The sequence below is a fragment of the Triticum urartu genome, chromosome 2A (genome assembly GCF_056163025.1).
Source record: "Triticum urartu cultivar PI428250 chromosome 2A, HENAU_Tu73, whole genome shotgun sequence".
Taxonomy (NCBI): domain Eukaryota; kingdom Viridiplantae; phylum Streptophyta; class Magnoliopsida; order Poales; family Poaceae; genus Triticum; species Triticum urartu.
The window spans coordinates 22,041,934-22,059,219 of NC_141874.1; the positions used below are offsets into that span (position 1 = coordinate 22,041,934).

The 17,286-nt window shown below is 46.5% G+C and overlaps 3 protein-coding genes across 4 annotated transcripts; 2 read left to right on the forward strand and 1 right to left on the reverse strand.

Moving 5' to 3' along the window:
• The first annotated feature begins 935 nt into the window (after nucleotides 1-935).
• Nucleotides 936-2,782, forward strand: LOC147983037 (putative acetyltransferase At3g50280). The gene has a single exon (XM_087542804.1). The coding sequence runs from the start codon at nucleotides 993-995 to the stop codon at nucleotides 2,547-2,549; it is 1,557 nt and encodes a 518-aa protein (XP_087398930.1). The 5' UTR covers nucleotides 936-992; the 3' UTR covers nucleotides 2,550-2,782.
• A 2,676-nt stretch (nucleotides 2,783-5,458) lies between these two features.
• LOC125527965 (acetyl-CoA acetyltransferase 2) lies at nucleotides 5,459-10,931 on the forward strand. Of its 2 annotated transcripts, XM_087542807.1 has the most exons (14): nucleotides 5,464-5,634; nucleotides 5,858-5,905; nucleotides 6,271-6,369; nucleotides 6,469-6,642; nucleotides 6,744-6,849; nucleotides 7,188-7,326; nucleotides 8,056-8,133; nucleotides 8,212-8,277; nucleotides 8,644-8,729; nucleotides 9,267-9,366; nucleotides 9,533-9,643; nucleotides 9,724-9,765; nucleotides 10,033-10,119; nucleotides 10,577-10,931. In XM_087542807.1, the coding sequence occupies exons 2-14, from the start codon at nucleotides 5,878-5,880 to the stop codon at nucleotides 10,664-10,666; spliced, it is 1,206 nt and encodes a 401-aa protein (XP_087398933.1). In that variant the 5' UTR covers nucleotides 5,464-5,634; nucleotides 5,858-5,877; the 3' UTR covers nucleotides 10,667-10,931. The 2 variants fall into 2 exon arrangements, with proteins under 2 accessions (XP_087398932.1, XP_087398933.1); XM_087542806.1 differs by having other exon boundaries at nucleotides 5,459-5,634; nucleotides 8,056-8,277.
• Nucleotides 10,932-13,141: 2,210 nt separating this feature from the next.
• Nucleotides 13,142-16,572, reverse strand: LOC125527964 (UNC93-like protein 1). The gene is made up of 2 exons (XM_048692478.2): nucleotides 15,251-16,572; nucleotides 13,142-13,715 (listed from the first exon to the last, which is right to left on the reverse strand). Exons 1-2 carry the CDS (start codon nucleotides 16,423-16,425, stop codon nucleotides 13,472-13,474), a joined length of 1,419 nt encoding a protein of 472 aa, XP_048548435.1. The 5' UTR covers nucleotides 16,426-16,572; the 3' UTR covers nucleotides 13,142-13,471.
• Nucleotides 16,573-17,286: the final 714 nt, after the last annotated feature.

Below are 17,286 nucleotides of genomic sequence, written 5' to 3' on the forward strand. Positions count from 1 at the left end.
AATTGTATATTAAAGCTACAGAATAATTATAAATAGCTAAATAATAAATAAAAGCAAGAAGATAGTTAAAATAAAATAAATAAAGTATATCAATAATTAAATAAAATGAAAGGGGAAAATTGTGAAGTGAGCTTGGCTTACTTGTTTAGGAAATTGGATGCATGACGCACTTTTATTTGTACGGTAAATAAAGCATAACAAGTAAGCCAGATCTCTCAACAACAACAACAAAAAAACAAGTAAGCCAGACTCACTTGTCTGGGTTCAATTCCTTATTAATAAAAATTTAGATTCCTATCTATACGGTACATACAAAGCACATCCACCATCAATACATTTATACTATACAAATTCTTGGCGCATACCTTTTTTTTGCGTATTCATCAACTATCAAGATAGTACAAAGAACATTAAAAGTAAAAGAAATATATTAATACATCCAGTATCAGACCACCTAGTGACGACCACAAGCACTGAGCTGAGACGAACACGCCGCCATCATCACCACTTCCTTATCGAAGCAGAGCAAACCCTATTATGATAGAAAGTCACGAAGCCGTCGTGCACTCGTGCATCTTGGGGCCTACCCAAACCATTCATGCTATACGTATGGCGATTTTCATTGGACTTTTGTACGATGTTGAAGATCGAACCAAAATGCACCACGTCGTTGGATTGCAACTCCGTACCGAAATTGGACAAGAGGTGTTTGTAGTTTGGTTCTCGTTACCTTCCGCAGGTTTCCAGAAAAAATGTGTCGTATGTAGGGTGTGGTTATGGTTTAATGAACCACGCGAACCACGCTTTGGCCATTTTCGCAAAAAAGTAAAAAAAAAAAGAAGGAAAGCTTCGACATCTTAACTCGCTCCTGCTCTCCATATATATCCCACACCCCACAGCACACCCTTATCGAAAAAAAAGGCATACAGCACGAAGTCCACACACACGATCGAGACAAACTCACGCTCTGGCTGCTGCTCCGGCGATCAAAGATGAAAGGTGGCGGTGTCAAAATCTTGTCCCGGCGCATGGTCAAGCCGGAGTATGAGGCGAGCTCGCGGCCTCGGGAGCCTGAGACGGTACACCTGACGCCATGGGACCTGCGGCGGATCACCGTGGACTACATCCAGAAGGGCGTCCTCCTGCCCAAGCCTCCGGCCGGTGTGCGCGCCGTCGAGCACCTCGCGTCGTCCTTCGCGCGCGCCGTGGCCGGCTTCTACCCCCTCGCCGGCCGCTTCGCCGTCGCACCGGTGGCGAACGACGGCAACGGGGCGCCGTCGCGTCAGCCGGGCCTGACGATCTCGCTCTGCTGCAGCGACGAAGGCGCCGAGTTCGTCCACGCCGTGGCGCCCGGGGTCACCGTCGCCGACATCACCGGGGCGCTCTGCACCCCACGTGTGGTCTGGTCCTTCTTCCCTCTCAACGGGGTGGTCGGCACGGACGCCGTCGTGGACCCCAGCCTGCCGCTCCTGGCCGCGCAGGTCACCGAGCTCGCCGACGGCGCCTTCGTCGCCATGTCGCTCAACCACTGCGCCGCCGACGGGACGACGTTCTGGGACCTGTTCAACACATGGTCGGAGATCAGCCGAGGCGGCGACGGCAACAACAATGGCACATCCATGGTGGCGACGCCGACGCTCCAGAGGTGGTTCCACGAGGGCTGCCCCGTGCCGACCCCTCTACCATTCGCCAAGGTACAAGACATGGTCAGGCGGTTCGAGTACCCGCCGGTGCAAGAATGCTCGATCCGTTTCTCCCCGGAGAGCATAAAGAAGCTGAAGGCGAAGGCCAATGCCGAGATGGCCGGCACGGCCACGGCCACCATCTCGTCTCTGCAGGCCCTGTTCGCGCACCTATGGCGAGCGGTGTGCCGAGCCCGGGGTCTGGCCCCGGAGCAGGAGACGAAGCTCACGCTCCCCATCGGATGCCGGACACGCATTAAGGGCATTCCGCAAGGTTACATCGGCAACGCGGTGGCAGGCGCAGTCGCCAGGACGCCCGTCGGCGAGATCCTGGGCGACGGCCGGCTGGGCCGGGCGGCGTGGCTGCTGAACCGTGCCGTGGCCTCGTTCGACGAGGCGGGCTTGACGGCCGAGCTCGCGTCTTGGTCCCGAAACCCAAGCTTCCGGTACGCGGCCGACTACGGCACGGAGCCTGCGGTGGTGGTGATGAGCGGCTCGCCGCGGTTCGACGTGTACGGCAACGACTTCGGGTGGGGCAGGCCGGTGGCCGTCCGGAGCGGCGCCGGGAGCAAGCTGGACGGGATGGTCACGGTGTACGAGGACGGTGGAGGGAGAGGCGGCATGGAGCTGGAGGTGTGCCTCGCCCCCGATGCGCTCGCCAGGCTCGTCGCCGACGAGGAGCTGATGGGCGCGTCCTCCGTAGGAGCTCGACTGGCCCGCGGCGGCAGGTGCACCGGCGGTGCGTCGGAGGAGTTTGCCGGTGTCGGCATGCGTCAGTCGTACAGTGGTGTCGGTGATCGAGCTGGTGATCTCATGCCCGAGCGCCACTGCCAGAGCCAAATAATGTTTCGCAAGATGGAAGTCTAGGACACTACTGTGCTGTGCACATGCATGGATGGATGCGATGCGATCTTCCTTGAAGCCAGGAATGCAGTTCTTTAGTCTGAGATCTGTGCCTGCATGCCATGTTGATGTACTATTGGTGTTGTACTTGGAGTATTTTTATGTGTTTCTTCCATATGAAATCCATCGTGTGGTATTTTCTCCAGAGGAGATTTTGAATTCAATAAACTAACGGTGGAGCATTACCACGACGTGTACAGAGCAGGGGTATATGTACAATTGAACATGCTTATACATACAGCCCCAAGCGATGCATCCACGCATGTGCATCAATGAGAGACGAGACGAGGCATGCACATGCATGCGCATGCATGTGGACGTGGAGTCAAGGCTCGCAACACCGGTCGGGACCTATGTGAAGTATGGAATCGTTGTGTTCCATTTCAAAAAAGAAAAAAAGGCTCGCAACACCGAGCAGTCAAGAAGAGACCAATGCAGGTGGACCTGGTCGACCTATCCACCTATGCACGCGGCTAATGCATGTGGCGTGCTCGTCCTACTCTACGCCTCTGGCCGAAGGATAGGAGGAAATCGCGTCAGGGCCCCCGCATATGGGATGTCAAGACCTAGGCCCAGTAGTGGCAGTCTATTCATTCTTTATATTGAAAAAATAACATTAAAAACATGTATTGAAATAAAATTCAAAAGGATAAAATATATATTGGAATCAGTAAATGTAAATTATAAACTACATATATTGCGAAAAATATATTGCCATATCATGTTTCAAAAACATTCATGCGGTAAAAATCAATTATTTTGAAAAATGTTAACGTATCTTTAAAATCATGTATTAGAAAGAAAAAATTTATATCATGTTTAGAACATGTTAATGTCTTGAAAAAGTTTGCCTATCTTAAAAAATGTTTATGATTTTTGGAAAAAAACATGCATTACAAAAAACGTTTTTATGCCAAAAACGAAAATGGAGAAATAAAAACACATGAAAAATAAAAACAGACAAAAACCAGATGAAGAAACTGAAAACTTAAAAAAAACAGTCGTCCATGGAGAAGAGCTACACCAACATTCTTGAAGTTAGGTTTGCGCACGCGAACTATCCGGCTGCGTGCGCAAGTGCCTCTCGTGCGGATCCACCGTCTACCAAGCCACTAGACTCATGGGACCCGTTGTTGTTCAGCAGAGCTAACCAGGGTTTTCCTTTTGGTCGTCATTACCAGTTTGATGACCACCATTATGCTCCTGGGAGTAATAGTCTTGACCCACAAATTTGTATACAATAAGTGACTTTTATATTGATTTCAATGATTTCCTAAATTAGTAGTGGTTATGTATTGACTTCTATATGGACTATGTGTGTAACATTTTCATATTTTCTTGAATTATCTTAACGAATCTTGTATTTGTTTAAAATGTGCATAATAGGAAAAAAGATGCAAATGCAAGACATATAATCATTTTAGGCTACCAAATTTAGTTGTAATTTTGGAGTCACTCTTAACCTCCTTGAACGATGCCATATCTAGTATACATACTTCCCATGCCGTGGGGCAACTTTTATACTTCCAATGCACAGTAATGCAAAATTATGTTTGTTTTCCAGGTATGCAAATTATGCTCTTCAAGCAACTCTTGCGGATGCATCGTATTGGTCCAATCGGTATGATAATTGTCCATATGGAGTTTGAGGTCCAAAAACTCTAGTGGATGCATCATATTGGTTGGTATGGTAATTGCCCATATTGAGTTTGAGATCCAAAAGGCAGGTTTACTAGAGTTGTCATACCAGTCTTGGCCTCCATAATTTTTGGAGCGCGATGCAATAGTGGGCCACAACCTTCAAATTGGGTAGACTGAACGGCACTATTTTAGAACGCGCGTCAACCAAAACCATATGTGTGGGAGGGAAGTTTCACCGTTCTCTCCTCCTCCTCTGGGTGACCTATTATTTCTCCTCGTCGATCGACAATACCAATCATTTTGCTCATGTCACTTGAAACAAGACAATTAGTGGTCGTCGTCGCATGGCCAACTGCCCACGCTCGTTTCCCGCATATTTCCCGCCGTGTGTACCATTTTCCACCGCATGCGGCTATAAAAAAGGTCGACGCCTTCCAATCCCAGCTCATCTCTCCCATGGCCCCGCAACTCCACTTCCCTCCCTCGTCCTCATCATGTCACTTTGCCCAAGGGCGGACTGGGTGTCGCTCACCGAGTAGGAGGAACCACACTTGGACGAGGAGGTCGCGCAGGAGGAAATCCCTCATCGCGGAGGAGGAGCGAGATCATTGGGACATGTCGGAGGTTGTTGTGGGCCGCTAGCAGCCACGTCGAAGCCCCGCCCCTTCCAGGTCGGAGGCCGCCCGCTGCACATCTGCCCTGCCCCCGTTGGTTTCACGCTGCCTCAGTGGTAGGGAGGCTAGAGAGGCCTGAGATGCCCGTCATGTCGCCTAAGTTGCAACAGTCGCCCCCATCGTAATCTTTGAGGAAACAGCTGCAGGAGGGCGTTGGCGACAGAGAGGGAGCACATCATCTTGACCAATCGTGAATAATCTATGACATCATTGTTGTCTTTGGATGTTGGAATTACTCTTTTCCAAACACATAAATGGTAGGAGTTTTGGCAGTTCTGCCGCCCCCACTATCGCCGTGTTGCCACCCCCATCCGTCACCTTAAGATAGATGGTGGGGTAGCCCTTCGCACGAGCTCCTTCCTTCCCTCGGGCGAACTCTCGAAATCGACTGACCCCAACCCCAAGTCAGTTGAAACCGAAGTCAGTCAGCTGACATTTAGCTGACGTGTTTTTTTAAAGATTATTCGTAAAAGTCCATGTTTCATCTCCAATGGCTGCGAAGCGGGCATCGAGTCCTTGTAGGCCTCGGACCGCAGCCCCACTGACTCTGACCCTCAGCGACTGACCCCTCCCTTCATTATAAACAGCGCGAGAAGTCCAGACCAGGCACGAGCAGCCAGCAGCCCCGCCTCCGCGCCCCGCCCGATCTCGGCTGCTTGACCCCCGCTCCCGCGCCTCGTGCACTCCGCCTCCGCCGCCGCCGCCGCCGCCGCCGCCGCCAGATCCGGTCCCAGGCACGCTTCCTCGCCCTCTCTCTCTCGTCCTTCTCTGCATTTTCTTGGTCTGATGCGGCGGCTTACTTCGCCGTCACGATAATCGTGGACCGCTCCTTGGCGCCGCCGGCGCGGCAGCGACGTCCGTCGTCCCCCCTCTGGACCGCGCGTGACGCGACGGCTGCTTGCCTGATCCCGCGGCGACACTGAACCGGAGTTTGCTTTCGTTCGCCTGATTTTGCAGGTCGAGGTCGGAGAGCTGCCATGGGTTCAGACAACATCGGCCCCAGAGGTAGTACCCTTGTCCCTCGTTTCGCTCCGTATCGTATCCCAGTTTTTCTTCTTCTGAACCAACCGCGGCCCTTGTCTACGATAATGTTCATAATGAGCTCCTTCTTACTAGTTCAGACTTCATAATAAAAAAATGAAAAATTTGACGACGATCTGCACAAAGGTGTAAACAAATCACTCGCTACTGGCGTGGCATGATGTGAGGCACAATTGGTTTTATTTCCTTTGATTTTCTTGTGTGCACATATTTGTAAAAATCACCAGAAACTGAAATTTAAGGGAAAGATCATACAAAAGAGAAATGTGCTACTGTATATAGTGTGCTACAAAATATGCTGCAGTTAGTAACTTCTTCCTTTCCGACAGATGTCTGCGTTGTCGGGGTCGCCCGCACCCCTATGGGTGGTTTCCTCGGCGCCCTGTCTTCCTTGTCTGCTACCAAACTCGGCTCCGTAGCTATCGAAGGTGAGATCAGTATCTTCTCTATATGCCCCCGTGAAGGTACAATTTGTTAACTCTGTTTAACCTGACAGTAATAATAACATGCTGACTGGGGGCGATCAGCTGCTCTGAAAAGGGCAAATGTGGATCCATCCCTTGTGCAGGAGGTCTTCTTCGGCAATGTCTTGAGTGCTAACTTGGGGCAAGCTCCTGCAAGACAGGCTGCCTTGGGTGCAGGGATACCAAACACGGTTGTTTGCACTACCGTCAACAAAGTCTGCGCGTCTGGCATGAAAGGTTTGAGCTCGTGTGACCATGCCTGTATAATCTGTGTTTACAGTTTCTGTAACTGAGACATTTTTTGACCGTGATCGTGTTTCTTTTTTCTCTTTCTGCAGCAACGATGTTTGCTGCACAGTCGATTCAATTGGGCAGCAATGATATTGTAGTGGCAGGTGGCATGGAAAGCATGTCGAATGCTCCGAAATACATCGCTGAAGCTAGGTCAGTAAAGTGTTCTTTTGGTTGTATTTGGATGTAGTGCATAGCTGAAGATAAATCTTGTCTTGTCCGGTAAATAAACTAAGCATGCAGGGAGAAGGAGAATGCCAAAATATCCATTTAAAACAGTTTGTGTGACTCCTTGTGTTTAGATTGCTCTGTTTTGTACTCTGTATTGCTCCATTCATTCATCTTTTTAAGGTACATGAACAAAGTATTCAGCTAAAAGTTTAAATTGTATTATGTGATCTGTTAGAACCGATACATAATACAGTACAATGTTAGTGTATGGGTCTTGTATGTGTTGTTGGAAACTTTGTGATTTGTGTAATCAAATGCAGAAAAGGTTCTCGTTTCGGACATGACAGCCTTGTTGACGGTATGCTTAAGGATGGCCTTTGGGATGTATACGGCGATTGTGCCATGGGAGTGTGTGCTGAGCTTTGTGCTGACAATCATGCTCTGACAAGGGAAGACCAAGTAAGTTACGACAGATTGTAGTAACCACTTTCTAATGTAGTTATTATTCTTATATTTTTTTAGCACAGAAGGGCCTGTGTTTTGTCAGTTGTTACTCCTAGAGATTCAGTACAGGTTATTATTAAATATATTGAAAACATACGGAAAGTTGGTCTTTTGAGTGCACTTAACTTTGTCATTACCGTCCCATACAAGTTGATTATCTATGTTCTTTCTTCATCTTAGGTTGTTTGGTTTGGACCAGTATATGCATAACTGCCATTGTCTTATGTCAGTGATTCCCTATTAATACCAGCTTGGGCCTATTAACCTTCTAGTTTTTCTAGCAGGGATGCTCTCGTGAAATTTCTAGGGTAGGTTTAAATAATGCTCTACATGAGTAAATGAACCTTCGGTTGCTTGCTTCAAACGTGGAACTGATTTTTTCGTATTAATGTGCAAGAGTTCATTTTGCCAATATTATTGATACCTTACTTTAGGGCGAGGATATCAATAGTAATTGTATGACTGCAATGTAGCTCTTTAGTACGACATGCTTTTGAACAATAATCACTTCCCAGTATTTTATTCTATTTTCCATTTTCTTGTGGAAGAATGTGATATAGCAGAGTGAAAATTTTCAAATACCAGCTTTGACATCTTTTTACGGTATTGACGTAATGTCCTTCTACATTACGACCCATGTATTTATTACTTGTGACGTATCTGAATTTATACATTCTTATGTAGGATGCTTTTGCTATCCAAAGTAATGAGCGGGGAATTGCTGCTCGTGATAGTGGCGCTTTTGCATGGGAGATCGTTCCGGTCATTTTCTGTCTCATTGCCAATACTACTAACCATTCCTTTATTTGTTTTCCTAATGCCCTCTGTCCTATCTACCAGGTTGAAGTTCCTGTTGGCAGAGGAAAGCCACCGGTGCTTGTTGAAAAAGACGAGAGCTTAGACAGGGTAAATTTGTTCAAACAGAAAAACTGAAAACAATGCACTATAAGGCTATCCTGTGCATTTTTTGTTAAAATTAGCTGTAAATTTCCTTTAAGAACAACCAAATTATTCGTTGCCAGAAAAACCAAGTTTGATGCATGTTGTGTCTGTCTTCATTCTGTATCTAGTGTTTATATGCGTTCTGTCGTGAAATATAATATGTACACAGGCTCAAGAAATATTAGGCAGTACATGCTATGTTATTGGCGAAGTTGCTGATAATTTGTCTTGTGGTTAATTAAAACAAGGAAAATATGTCATTTGTTATCTTATAACCTTTTTATGTGATACTACTACTACTGTGTAATATGAGCATTTTATGCCTCTTAGTTTGACCCAGCGAAACTGAGGAAGCTCCGCCCAAGTTTCAAGGAGAACGCTGGTACTGTTACTGCCGGGAATGCTTCTAGTATAAGGTGCTTGTCTTTTCTATTAGATCTTAGCCTTGTGGAGTACTTCTGCACCATATGGTTTCCGGACCACCGATGTCAGCAGAACATATTCTAAAATATGTGTTCTTCTTTCTTTCTTTTCTCGACTCCTAAGATTATGGTCTATACAGTGCATTGAACTTGACTAGTTTTCTTGCTGTCCTCTGTACTGCATTTAACTGCTGTTTATTGTCGCAAATTGCTTGTCCTGTTTAACATTTATGTTTTGTCTGCTTGGTATGTTTTTACAATCCAGTTAATGGTAAATGTTAGTATGTTGCTTGGTCTTTCTAGCAGGAGTTTTGTAAATATCCATTCAAATTAAGAATGTTGAGGTTCTTATGTATACAATTCATTGTTGGTGAAGACAAGCTGAACCTCAGACCCTCTTTTGATCATACTTTTTACTTGTTCTCTTTGTTCATCGACTGCCAGTATCCAATGTACTTGCCCAAAATTTCCTGGTGTGTTTGTCTATGAACTGAATATGTGGTGCTTATCTGTTTGTTTTACATGGAGCAGTGATGGTGCTGCTGCATTAGTATTGGTGAGTGGGCAGAAGGCTCAAGAACTTGGACTGCAGGTTCTTGCAAGGATCAAAGGATTTGCCGATGCAGCTCAAGTAAGCTAAAGTACCAGTTCTTATCTTAGTTTGGAGTAGATTAAACTTCTAGGCAAGTGTACATAAGGATCTAGGTTCTGGACGGAATAGGCGAATTTATTACCTATTCGCTATCAAAATTTATAAATCGGAATGATATTTCTAACCTCCAGTTCTCTTTATGCAGGCTCCCGAACTATTTACCACTACCCCGGCACTTGCCATACCGAAGGCTCTCTCAAATGCTAGCTTAGAATCTTCATCTGTTGATTTTTATGAAATTAACGAAGCCTTTGCGGTGCGATCTTGATCCTTTCTTTATTAGTACCTTGTACTAATTGCATTATAACCAATATTCATTTCCATGTCTTATTACAGGCTGTTGCACTTGCAAATCAGAAGATTCTCGGAATCCCTTCAGTAAGTGCTGCCTTGATTCAACCAAATATATTCCCACGCTTAAGAAAAGCTAAATTTGTTTCGGGTCCTAAATATAAGTTAACATTCCTGTCAGAAAATGTGTCTCAATTATTTACTACTCCCTCCGTTCCAAAATAAGTGTTTTTGAACTAAAACCACGACACTTATTTTGAAATGGAGGGAGTATTTGCTATCCACGGGCGAGATTTATTAGTGTAAACTAGATGATAGCTATCACTTCGGTGCTGACAACAGCTGTGCTTGCAGGAAAAGATTAATGTACATGGAGGAGCAGTGTCTTTAGGACACCCTCTTGGATGCAGCGGTGCTCGCATTTTGGTCACCCTTATTGGTGTAAGTTTTCTCTTGAGATGTTGTCCTGTGTTGTGATCATGTGCCAGGGCCTGTTGTTTTAGGATGGGTCTTGCTTTCTAGTAGAAGCTGTTTCTCGAGTACCAAAATCCAGTGGCACTCAAAAGTAGCAATAGACATCTTTATCTACAGCCATCCATATGGCTGCTTATTTTTGGTTAAAAAAACTTTCTGCAAAATGTTCACAAATATGATCATAGCTGTAACCCGTGTGAAAAAAAAAAGTATCGTATCAATACTTGAGATTTGCCCACTCCAATATGAGAGAACCATATCCTGTGATTTCATTTACCATCTCCTTGCTGTCTCTGGTTTCCTTTGCTCTCACTGCCATCAGACTTTTCTCAATCGTCACCATTTTGCAACATCACATCGCCAATGCACGTTTCTCATAGTTGGTAATGTAAACGAACCAATTAACCATGCTGCTGCTCCACAGGTCCTCAGGGAGAAGGGTGGCAAAATCGGGGTGGCCGGCGTCTGCAACGGCGGAGGCGGCGCATCCGCACTTGTTCTCGAGCTCGCGTAGAAGCGCAAACCAAATCCTGTAACAACCAAAAGATAATATAGTGCCTGGTTGTGTTCATTGAGCATATAGTACAGGAGAAAGGTTGGCGGTGGCCTTATTTCAGGTGCTATTGTGTCAACATGTAAAATTGTTTCGTGACAGTAGGCATGAATTTGTGTTTGCAATTTTGGGCCAGTTTTCGGGATGACTCCCATTTTCCACTGTAGCTATCTGGATGCTATAATAAGCTTATAATAATTTTCGCAATAAAGCAATGTCTTGCCCATGCTGTGGAATTTCATTTTACGCACTTGTGTAAATTTCTTCCTCCAGTCAAGGCTCAGGTTTTTTTTCTTCCAAAACTTTAAAAGCTAGAAATAAGTTAGTTAAACAAAAACCAAAATAGCCAACTAAAAAAACACCAAAATAGTAAAAAAAAAAAGAAGAAGAAGGGACTCGTTGGATAAGCTAGATTGTCGTAATCCACCAGTGTTGAACAGTGAAGTGCAGCAGCAGTGTTCTGGAGAGAGTAAATTACATTTCTCATCACTATTACCGCTCTCTTGATGTGCACATCCAGAGCAGTGAGGCAATCAAAATTACTGCAGTGCTTACTCCGGTATGAATCCGAATAAAAAAACCTGTGAAGACCGAATTTCTCGCGGACCCAGCTTACCTTACCATTCCTCCATGCGGCCCAGCCCAGCAGCAGCTGCTCGCAGCCCACAGCCATCAGACCTCAGCCCCTCCTCACGAATGGGAATGGCCAGAGTTTGCTTGTTCTTTAGTCCCACCTCGGCCACTCAGTGGTTTGAGAACCACCTCTTAAGTGAGCAGTGAGCTCAGTAGGCGTGCCAGAATGGAGGCACACCAAGCACACGAGCGCCGTGAGGTGACTCGTGCTGTGGTGGTTCCGTGTGCGGCATGCACACTCAGCATACAAACTCAAGGATTAATGAGTGAGGCCACCGTCTAGCCAAGCGCGCATATGTCAAATATGCTGGGCAATCTTTTTCTTTTTTTTTTACCCTGGCAATCTTTTTATTTTCTACTCTGTTTATTTATGTGTTGCAGATTTTTGATACTTTTCCAATTTAACTGTACATGGCACCTTTGACGATGATATGCGCACGTGCATGACTGTAAGTTGACTGCAAGGCCCGACAGCATTTGGTGCTGCCTACATTACATGCTCTCTGTTCACTGCAAGGTTGCTTGTATTCAGAGTATATTAGCTAGCCAAACACAGTAGTTTTTTTTTAGATTGCCAAATACAGTAGTTATCACAATGGAAAAGCATCACATATCGTTTAGTATCCTCAGAAAGAAAAAGCATATCGTTTGGTATTTGTTTTTCTTTTCAAGGGAAGATTGTCTGTAGCATGATAAAATATCGTTTGACGGTGCGCCGTGGAATTCAAAGAGCATATGCTGAAACTGAATGCGCGTTTTCCTATCCATATGCTCAAGACATGCCTACTCCAGACCGCCTGAAAATTCAGAAGACGCGGGATTATCTACTATCTGCAGCTCAGAATTCCACTTCCACCAGCTGAAATACCAACCGGAGCGTCTGCATTCCACCTCTTAAGTGGGCAGTCAGCTGAGTGTGCGTGCCCAAATGGAAGCACACCCAGCGCACGAGAGGCATGAGCTGCCTCGTGTCGTGGTGGTAACATGTGCGGCATGCACATATAGCATACAAACTCCAGGATTAATGATTAAAAATGCCACCGACTAGCTAAGCAAGCATATGACAAATATGCTCGGCAATCCCTTTTTTTATTAGCTATATAAGCAGCGGGCCAAAATTCTCAAACATATTTCAAGTACAGAAGATTGCTTGCACTCAATTTTTCAAACATATTATAAGTACAGAAGATTGCCTGTACTCAGTTTTTCAAACACATTTCAGGTAAACAAGATTGCTTGTATTCAGAGTATATTAGCTAGCCAAAGAGTGGTTATAAGAAATGGCAAATATAACACATCGTTTGTATTTATTTTTCTTTTCGAGGGAAGATTGTCTGTACTGTAGCATTATAACATTTGCTGCTTCCTACCCATATGCTCAAGATGTGCCTACTCCCAACTGCCTGAAAATTGCAGCCAGATATGCCTACTTCAGACTGCATGAAAATTCAGAAAACGCAGAACTAGCTATCTGCAGTTCAGAATTCCGTTTCCATGAGCTCAAATACGAACCAGCACGCCATGGAATTCCAAGAGCATGCTTAATCTGACTTCCTATCCATATGCTCAACATGTGCCTGCAAATTCAGAAAACGCAGAAATAGCTGTCTGCAGTTGAGGATTCGGTTTCCAGTAGCTCAAATATGAACCGGATATAGCACAAGATATGCTTTCTATCCATATACTCAAGATATGCCTACTCCAGACTGACAGAAAATTCAGAAAATGCAGAACTATCTATCTGCAGTTCACAATTTCGTTTCCGTTCGCTCAAATACGAGCCGGAAATCGCACGGAAGAAGAGAAGCGCGCAACACAGAACTGATTACCATTTCTTGATTGACAGAGCGGTTTGAACAAGCAATGAAACCGTATACTGTACTGTATACTGCAGCTCAACTGAACTGAAGACAATGAAAACAGAGAAAAAAAATTATCACATGATGTTACCAAGGAACACCACCACCGCCATGAACCACACACACACTGGAGTAACACAATCTGACACAACACGAAGATTGCTCAGCCATCGTCGAGCAGCGAGCACTCACGCCTACACCGCGGTCTAAACCATTGTACTCGAGAGATATCGCGGCAGGCGAACACGCGGATGAATAACTGAAATGTATCCTCTCAGTGGAAGCTTGACGGCGCGGCCATCTTGGTCTCTTTCTCCTTGCCGCCGTCGTCGACGTTGGACACCGAGTAGTCCTCGTCCTTCACGGCCAGGAGCACCAGGACGGCGAGCAGCGGGTAGCTGACGGTGCACAGCCCCCAGTTGACGATCAGCTGCGACAGCAGAGACGTCTTGTGGGTGTCGACCTGCCATGCCACGGCTGCTCCTGCGCTCTGAACCCCCTTGTAGAACCCAACGTATCTGCAACAGAAGTTGAAATTTTATTCAGACAGCTACTTGATATACGTATTGACCAACACCAATTGCATACACTTTTGTTCAGAAGAGCAATTTTATTGACCAACGCCAACACCAAATGCATTATGCATGAGTATGCCCACCTTGTAGTACTTGAAAGGAATAGCAAATGCAGGAGGAAACAGCATGATAAGAATGACGCATGAGACTGTTCAGACTTGAGAAAGTATTACCTACACACCAAGGCCTCTTCACACACACACAGGAGCATTTCAGTTTGTTTTCAAGGACCAGCCTACAGAAATTATTCTAAAGAGAAGGAAGAGGTGTCTGGATAAGAACCTTATCCTATCCATCACAACCTATCAGGTATCCTTAAAATTTATTCTTTATGTTGTAACCACAATTCTAGCGATAACCGGCAGATTGGATAATAATTCTGTAGCTGGAGAGCATTAGGTTTCAGACAGCAAACAGGAGAGACTCTGGCATCTAAATCCACAAGGCATCCAAAGTCAAGGCATGTGGTTCATTTTAACTAGTACGGTCCATTTTAGTTCATTTTATAAGCAAGACCAGCCTATGGAGAGAAATGTTGTTGTAAAGAGAAAGAAAAGGTAGCTGGATAAGATATCCATCACAACTGATAAAGAATCAAATTTAATGTTGTAAGCACATTTCTATCAGCATCGGCAGATTTTGTGATGCATTAAACTGGGCAAGAATTTCTGAAGATGGATAACACTAGGTTTCAGTTTCAGACAGCAGCAAACAAGACTCTGACATCTAATTCCAAAAGGGGAAAAAGTGAGACTGAAATGTTGCTTCCCCTGTAATCAGATTTTGGAAGAGGGCAGAGTTCAGAAGTCAAGGCATCCTTTTGCCTTAACTAGTATCTGCCGTCATGGTCATGGACTCATGGTACTCATGGTATTTTACACGAAAAAGATGACCCCCTTTCAACAGGGATGATGATTCAGATGCCATGTTTTCATGCATTTTAATATCAAATCTAGCCGTGTGAAGTCAGTGGACTCCCCCTCCAAAGTTTATGGAGTGTCTTATCTAGTACTCCCTCCGTCCGAAAATACTTGTCATCAAAATGGATAAAAAGATATGTATCTAGAACTAAAATACATCTAGATACATCCCCTTTTATCCATTATGATGACAAGTATTTCCGGACGGAGGGAGTACTAGTGTACTTTGAAACTTTCCTAAAGCAGAGTCTGCTGCTACAAAACAGAGTGAGAACCATCAGAAGAAGAAGAGAGTGAGATCTTCTTCTTCTATCAAACAGTGGATTCTACAGCTAAATTCAGCACTACAAATTTAAAGAATCCTATTTATCCGTGCTAATACTAACTTAACAGTTAATCAATTTAAGTGTAGTATTATATCTGAAACAAGGTTAAGATTAGTCATTACTACTCCATACCTATCATGTTGGAGTACTACTAGTTGCCAATCCAAAATCAAAATCAGTGAGGAACTGAATTCATCACACACATGATAAGAAATGAAGAGTGTGTAGGTACCTGCTGAGGATCTGGGAGTCGTTGGCGAGTGCGCCGATGATCCAGTAGATGAGGCTCTGGAAGATGGCGTCCATGAGGCCGTAGCTGAAGTAGAGCAGGAACGGGCCGGCGTAGCGGCGGCCCTCCTTGAAGTCGATCTTGTCGGGGAACTCGCCGTCGAGGTACCTGAGCTGGTTTGCGAGGCCGCCGGCCCAGATGGCGGTGCCGAGCAGGGCGACGGCGGCGACGCCCATGAGGCCCCGCTTCCTGCGGCTGGCGAAGCCGAAGTCGAGGAAGTATCCGATGCCGGCGGAGCCGATCATCTGCGCGCCCCAGTAGAAAACGTTGTTGAGGCCCTTGGTCCGGAGCGTGAAGAGGAGGCCATTGACGTTGTTGAACTGGTAGGTGTAGAAGAAGTTGCTGGCCCATGCGGCCGGCAGGATGAGCAGCATCTTCCAGTTGGTGAAGAGCTTGAGGATCTCCCACCCCTCGGTGGACACGGAGGAGTAGGTGACCCTGGTGGCGCGCGTGCCGTCGTCGCGGACGATCTTGGCGGGCGGGAGGACGAGGAAGGTGAGCGCCGCGCCCAGGAGCATGAAGCCGATGAAGGCCCCGTAGGTGGCGTCGTTCACGCTGCCGGCGTCGGTGCGGCTGTAGTTGAAGGAGAAGGGGAGGAGCCCCCCCAGGACGCCGCCCAGGTTGAAGAGGCACCAGAAGAGCGAGATGTAGCTGCCCCGGCGGTTGGGCGGCGGGTACGAGGTCATGATGGCGCCCTGCGCCGCCCAGAGCAGGCCCGCGCCGGCGCCGAGCAGGGCGCCCGCCGTGATGGGGAACGTCTGGGACTTGTGGTGGTTGTAGTAGAGGAAGGAGGCGGCGTAGAGCGGGTAGGTGAGGGAGCCCAGGAGCAGCGTGAGGCGCGGGCCGAGCAGGTTGTGGGCGGCGCCGCCGAGGACGCCGAAGACGGCGAAGCAAGCGTAGAGCGCCGTGTTGGCGTTGTCGGCCGTGGTGTGGTCGAACTGCCCGCCTCCGCCCAGCCCGGACAGCGCGTTGAACATGCCCGGGCAGCAGAAGCACACCAGCCCGATCAGCGACACCTGGACCAGCGGCGAGTTGTACCGCAGGCCGGGAGGAGGCGGCGCCGTCGCCTCCGTCCCCTGCGGGGACCCGGCCTCCGGCAGCTCCGTCGACACGGCCATTTCGTCCCTCTGAACGGGCGGGCCGGCGGAGAGGAGTGAGGGCGGCAGCTGATGGGTGGAGACAAATCGGCGGTGGAAGACGATCGGCGGAGGTGGCGGTATTTATAGATGGGATCTTGGTGGCTCCTCTGTTTGATTCTGTTGCGAGAAGGGGGAGAAAGAGACGGCGACATTGAGGAGGAGCATAGGGCGACATTTGGAGCATCATTAGTCAGTGATGATTGCATTTATTCAGTATATTTGGAAACTTATTTACTGCCAATTTATCAGTTCAGATATGTGCATCGTCTTTAATGTGGATATTTATTTGGCAAAGTAATAAGCAAAGATTGTTACAGAGCTTTTTCTTCTTTTTTAATTTTTTTCGAAAAGATGTTTGATGTGGCAAAAAAAAAGGACTGCAATAGCTGGCGAACGTTCGCTGGGAGGGAGGGGTGACATTTGTGAACATTTTTACCGACAGTTTCTTCAGAGACACATGACAATTTATTCAGATATGCATGACAGTTTTTGAAAAGAAGAGAATTTTGCGGTAAAAACGGGCAGAATTTGCCATCTCCTGCCACCAAAAAATGTCTTAGAAACATCCGTTTGCCATCCCCTCCCAGGGACGTTCGTCAGTTAGTATTTCTCAGAAAAAAAGGACCCGCTCAAATTTTGGATTTATTCTGTTCCCGTCCATTTGTTTGGTGCGGTAAAGGGGGGCAAGAATGAATTTTGAAGGTAGGATTTGTGACATTTGGTTCGGAGCATCATCGCCAAATTGGAATGCACACTGAATTGATATGACATTCTATTTTCATGAGTTCTTATTATAAATCATCATCATGATCTCCATAGCACATATGCGAGTTGGAAGGA

Bases quoted from the DNA above. Each gene is read 5' to 3' on its own strand.
- LOC125527965 (XM_087542806.1), top strand. From the start codon at position 5,878: ATGGGTTCAGACAACATCGGCCCCAGAG. The intron at 6,850-7,187 runs GTCAGTAAAGTG...AATCAAATGCAG, and splicing joins AAATACATCGCTGAAGCTAG to AAAAGGTTCTCGTTTCGGAC. The intron at 8,278-8,643 runs GTAAATTTGTTC...TATGCCTCTTAG, and splicing joins AAGACGAGAGCTTAGACAGG to TTTGACCCAGCGAAACTGAG.
- LOC125527964 (XM_048692478.2), bottom strand. From the start codon at position 16,425: ATGGCCGTGTCGACGGAGCTGCCGGAGGCCGGGTCCCCGCAGGGGACG. The intron at 13,716-15,250 runs GTACCTACACAC...CTTCTGTTGCAG, and splicing joins GACTCCCAGATCCTCAGCAG to ATACGTTGGGTTCTACAAGG.
- LOC147983037 (XM_087542804.1), top strand. From the start codon at position 993: ATGAAAGGTGGCGGTGTCAAAATCTTGTCCCGGCGCATGGTCAAGCCG.